We start from the raw sequence: 5745 nt of genomic DNA, 5'->3' as shown, positions 1-5745 counted from the left end.
CTGTCCCGGACGGGGAAGGGCTGTCGGGGCCGGTGGGCGGGGCTTGTGGGTGAGGCGGGCGGAGGCGGGTACCCTCCGCCAGATGACAGGGCTGGAGGAGGAAGGGACGGGCTGAAGAAGGGGAAGGTGGGAAGAGCCCAGGCGGGGCTACAAACTAGGTGAAGCGCTGAGGTTTTTAGTACTTCCATTTGAGGAGATAGGCTAAGGTTACGCAGGTGTTTAATGGCAGACATGAGACAGGAACTCAGGTCTCCTGACTCGCATTCTGATAAGGGGGCTTGTGGGTAAGGGGTGCGTCTTTTAACCTCCATCGTTTTTTTTTTTCTTAGTGGTCGAAGAGTTTTAGTGATTTAAAAAGTGCTGGACTAGAAGAAAGCTGCCGTTAGGTCTCCAGTTTTCAAGGCTGCAACAGCATTGCTCAATATTTCAAATCACTACGGTTAAAAGTAGTCATATTTTGCAGTTCCCCAGTGAACACTTTTTGTAGTTTAGATTATAAAGTCTGAAATACAATTTGGGTGGATAAAGTTTCTTAGGATGGTATAGATGTATAGATGTGATTAATCCTGGAGTCCTTCCTGTTGCCATCCTTCAACGCAATAAGTACGTTTGTTTGCTTTTAGACGGGAGGTACTGCCACGGGAAAAGCCTAAGGGTGACCCCTCACTGGGGTCACCTGCACAGTATTTTTCAAACTGAGGGTGGAAGGGCATTGAAGACTGGTATTTAGCCACCTACCGTGTTTTAATGTAAGTGGCAGCTTGGGTGCTTCAAAATCTTGTTCCCTTCTTATATATTTCTCCCTTAAAGGGATTACTTCTCTTCTGTTTTTTTTTTTTTTTTTTTTTTGAGGCCGACATTTTCATGAATTCACCAAAAGTTTGCACCCGCCATTTAAAGGGTAGTTGGTGAAGGACTTATGTATGCTTTTGGCAAGTTTTCTGCCAAGAAAAAGTTCATAATCTTGTCACATCTTTAGTGATGAACATAAACCATTTAAACAGGAAACACTTAAATTGGAATGACCATGTCAAAAATGATACTGTTCTTTTATTATGTATCTTTTTCTCTCTGTGCCTTTGCTACATAGCTGTTTATTTCTTAGAGGTATTTTATTTAGCATATATAAGTAGGGTGATTCAAGTTTTATAACTAGAGAAAGCTGAAGGCTGATTGAGACAAGACAGGTAGCAGCCTTGGTTTCAATTAATTCTAAACAGGGCTTGAGTTGCTGAGACTCCTGACCTCAGTCATCAGACTCTACCTTGTCTTTTATGGTGTTAAAAACAGTTCACCCATAGACTTTTCCAGTGCTAAAAGTAGGGGATTCTTTGAAGAATGGATGGCAAGGAACTTGTCATTCAGATGTAAGGTTTAAATTACTTCACATACCTCAGGCCTTCTCAGAATAGAGATACATCATTTTCTAACCTTCCCGATATAGGCTACAGAAATGGACAGAAATAAGAAGAGACCATTGGAAAATGATGGGTCTGTTAAAAAGAAAGTAAAGAAAGCCCAACAAAAGGAAGGAGGAAGTGATCTGGGAATGTCTGGCACCTCTGGTGAGTTGTGGGGGATTCTTTTCTCGCTCAGTCATGGCCCTGTTATTCTGGAATTCTCCAGAGGGTAGAAGAGCATATTAGAATTGTGTCTTTTTTCTTTGTGGAGAAAGGTCCCCTTTGTTCCTGAGCAGAGTGGCCCCCTATAGGTGATGGTGATGGGTATAAGACGTTAAGGGGATGGTAGAGCTAGAATTCTGCAATTTAACTGTAGTTCTCCCAACTTTCTCCTTTATTCCTTCTAGCTATTTTTGTCCTGATTATAAAATTAAAACATTCTTGCTACAGAAATTTCAAACAGTACAGAAATTTGGAACGTAGGCAGTGATAGACCCCATAATCCCTCCCTTTGAGTGAGGCCCACTGCTAATTGGTGTTCTGTATACGTCCAGATTTTAAAAATTTATACGTGTGTATATATGCATACTCATAAGCTCACAAATTAGTTTAATTATATTTTACAGATTATATTATATTGTATACTAATTTGCTACTGTCTTTTTCTACTTAATAGAAAATTTTGAACAATTTTCAGTACCAGGACCCGTAGATCTACTCTCCCCCCCCCCTTTTTTTTTTTTGCTTAGAGCTGCTCTTTGTGTATGTAAAAGGCATTGAATAAAAACAGCATGCCTAGGGCGCGGTGGCTCACACCTGTAATCTCAGCACTTTGGGAGGCCAAGGCAGGCGGATCATCTGAGGTCAGGAGTTTAAAACCAGCCTGGCCAACATGGTGAAATCCTGTCTCCACTAAAAATACGATAATTAGCTGGGCGTGGTGGTGGTTGCCTGTAATCCCAGCTACGTGGGAGGTTGAGGCAGGAGAATCACTTGAGCCCAGGAGGTGAAGGTTGCAGTGAGCCAAGATTGTGCCACTGCACTCCAGCCTGGGCGACAGAGCGACACTCTGTCTCAAAACAAAAAACAAACGAAAAACAGCAAAAAAAAAAAAAAAAAAAAAACCCAGCCTGCCTGAGTGCCTGTGTTCCTGGATTTCTAGAGGTGCTGTTGCATATAGACAGTTGAGCAGATTTTTCTCTGGTTTTATGGTATCAGAGAATTTGTGATAAGGGAAGACAGAAAATCCATCTTTATTCATTATCCCCAGGAAATTAGGTAAAGAGAATGAGAAAAAAGAAAAAGTCCCAATTCAGTAGAGGTATCTGTCCAATGGAGATATATGTAAAATATTAATCCTTCCATTAAAGGTAAAATTTGGATTTAGGGTCAACATGAAAGCTTTAGTATGAAATAACTACAGGAATGGAGATATGTGGCTAAGGAGAAAAGTAAATCTGAAACTTCTCCTTTCTGGAGGGGGCATGCAAGAAGGCATGACTTGAGAGAATTTGTCATGTGTTAATGTTACAATTCTGGGGCTGCCTACCTTTCATTGCTTGATTACTCTGTATAGATCCATTTTTTAGGTCTACAAGCACTGAATAAGCAACTATGATTTTTATTCTAGAGGCTTTTTGTAGCTCATTTATTTTTCCAAAGAATGCTTTTTGCCCTCTATTTTTTTTTTTTTGAGACACGGTCTCTCACTCTGTCACCCAGGCTGGAGTGCACTGGTATAATCTCAGCTCACTGTAACCTCCACCTCCTGAGTTCAAGCAATTCTCCTGCCTCAGCCTCCCGAGTAGCTGGGATTACAGGTGCGTGCCACCACACATGGCTACTTTTTGTATTTTTAGTAGAGTCAGCATTTTGCCATGTTGGTTAGTTAGGCTGGTCTCGAACTCCTGGCCTCAAGTGATCTGCCCGTCTTGGCCTCCCAAAGTGCTGCATTACAGGTGTGAGCCACTGCGCCAGGCCTGTTGTCTTTTTATAGAGGAAGAAGTGGGTGATAGATGAAGAGAACTGAAGATTATCACAGTTAAGTAACTAAGACCACACGGGACAGTTGAGATAGAATGTTGTTGAAATAAGACAACGCACTTGGCATATTTTAAAATAGGACCTTTGCCACTTGTTAAAAATGGCACTAAGAAAGAAGGGAGAGGATCATTGACTAGTTAGAAGCTGGGTGACTGCTCCACTTCAGTTTATTTTATTTTTTAGAGACAGGTCTTACTCTGTCATCCAGGCTGGAGTGTAGTGGCAGGATCATTGCTCATGTAGCCTCAAACTCCTGGGCTCAAGCCATCCTCCCGCCTTAGCTTCCTAAGTAGCAAGGACCACAGGTGCATGCCACCATGCCTGGCTAATTAAAAAATATATATATTTTTTAGAGACAGGGTTTTGCTGTGTTGACCAGGCTGGTCTTGAATTCCTGGTCCCAAGCCATCCTCCTGCCTCAGCCCCTCAGTTGCTGGGACTGCACTCCTGAGCCATCATACCTGGCAAGTTTTTTTTTTTTAATAACAGAATTATTAAGATATAGTTCTTGGGGCTGGGCATGGTGGCTCACGCCTGTAATCCCAGCACTTTGGGAGGCCGAGGCAGGTGTATCACCTGAGGTCAGGAGTTCCAGACCAGCCTGGTCAACATGGTGAAACCTCATCTCTACTAAAAATACAAAAATTAGCCAGACATGGTGGTGGGCACTGGTGGTCCCAGCTACTCAGGAGGCTGAGGCGGGAGAATCGCTTGAGTCTGGGAGGTGTGGGTGCAGTGAGCCGAGATCATGCCACTGCACTCCAAGCTGGGCGACAGAGTGAGGCTCAGTCTCAAAAAAAAGATACAGTTATCATACAATATGATTCACCCATTTAGCATGCACAATTCAATGGCTTTTAGGATATTCCCAGAGTTGTGCAACCATCATCAAAGTCAATTTTAGAACATTTTCGTCACCCCAAAAGAAACCCTGTGCCCATTAACAGCCACCCCCTGTTCTCCCCCAGCACTCCCCAGCCCTAGGTAACCACTAATCTACTTTCTGTCTATAGATTTGCCTATTCTGAACATTTCATATAAATGGAATCATATAATATGTGGCCTTTGTTGTCTGGTTTCTTTCACTTACTGTAATGTTTTCAAGGTTCATCCATGTTGTAGCATGTATCTACTTCATTCCCTTTTCTAAAAATACTCATTTTCTTTATTGTGGTAAACTATACATAACATAAAATTTATCATTCTAGACATTTTTAAGTATACAGCTCAGGGGTATTTAGTACACATGCACCCATCACCACCATCCATCTCCGGAACTTTTAATCTTACAATCCTATAAGTCTGTACCCATTAAACACTAACTTCCTGTATTTCCCTTCCCCCAACCCATGGTGTCTGCCATTCAGCTTTCTGTCTCTATCATTTTGGCTACTCTATAATGCATTCATTCCTTTTTTCTAGGCAGTATTCCATTGTATATATCCACCTCAGTTCTTAACTCTTCAATTAACAAGTTATTTTTTATACCTGGGATCCACGGGAGAAGGAAACTTTTATACACACAAGCAAACTTAGATACATTTGAAAAGCCAGTTAAGTATGTATTTTGAAAACCAAGGGAAGAATAATACAGTAAGAGATGCATTGTTTATTAGTCCATTTTCACATTGCTGATAAAGACATACCAGAGACTGGGAAGAAAAAGGGGTTTAATTGGACTTACAGTTCCACATGGCTGGGGAGGCCTCAGAATCATGGTGGGAGGTGAAAGGCACTTCTTTTTTTTTTTTTTAATTTTTTTTAAATTTTTTTATATTTTAAGTTTTGGGATACATGTGTAGAACGTGCAAGTTTGTTGAAAGGCATTTCTTACATGGTGGTGGCAAGAGAAAATGAGGAAGACACAAAGGTGGAAACCTGATAAACTCATCAGATTTCATGAGACTTATTCACTATCATGAGAATAGCACAGGAAAGACTGGCTCCCATGATTCCTCCCACTGGGTCCCTCCCACTGGGTCCCTCCCACAACACATGAGAATTCTGGGAGATAAAATTCAAGTTGATATTTGGGTTGGGGCACAAACTATATCACATTGGAAAAGATTCAAAAATATATTTTTAGCATAAAGGAAGTCATAGTAAACAAGGTAACTGTATATTGGAAAAGTCATATTTAGAAGGAAAGAGTCACTGTATTTCTTCGGGGATTCTTAGCCTTTAGCATAAAAGACATCAAAGGTTTTTTATTTTTAATTATAAAGGGTTGTCTTTTTCTCTGGTTGCTTTTAAGATTTTCTCTTAATCACTGATTTTCATGTTCGATTTTTTTTCTGCCCCA

At 41.1% G+C, this 5745-nt stretch overlaps 1 protein-coding gene across 4 annotated transcripts in view; it reads left to right on the top strand.

Annotated features, from left to right (window-relative positions):
- The window catches only part of MSH3 (mutS homolog 3), a 227530-nt gene that overhangs the window by 412 nt on the left and 221373 nt on the right, over window positions 1–5745 (top strand). For all 4 annotated transcript variants that reach the window (XR_004056310.1, XM_010386022.2, XM_030927020.1 and 1 more), the window contains exon 2: window positions 1445–1565. Coding sequence is in view for 3 of the 4 variants with exons in the window: in XM_010386022.2 (XP_010384324.2) it covers window positions 1445–1565 (121 nt within the window). In the remaining variant the exon portion in view is untranslated. The remainder of the gene's footprint in view (window positions 1–1444; window positions 1566–5745) is intronic.

This window comes from Rhinopithecus roxellana, chromosome 3 (genome assembly GCF_007565055.1).
Source record: "Rhinopithecus roxellana isolate Shanxi Qingling chromosome 3, ASM756505v1, whole genome shotgun sequence".
In the NCBI taxonomy this organism is placed as follows: domain Eukaryota; kingdom Metazoa; phylum Chordata; class Mammalia; order Primates; family Cercopithecidae; genus Rhinopithecus; species Rhinopithecus roxellana.
The sequence above is the reverse complement of the archived record's forward strand: the minus strand, read 5'-3'. Positions and strand labels throughout refer to the sequence as shown.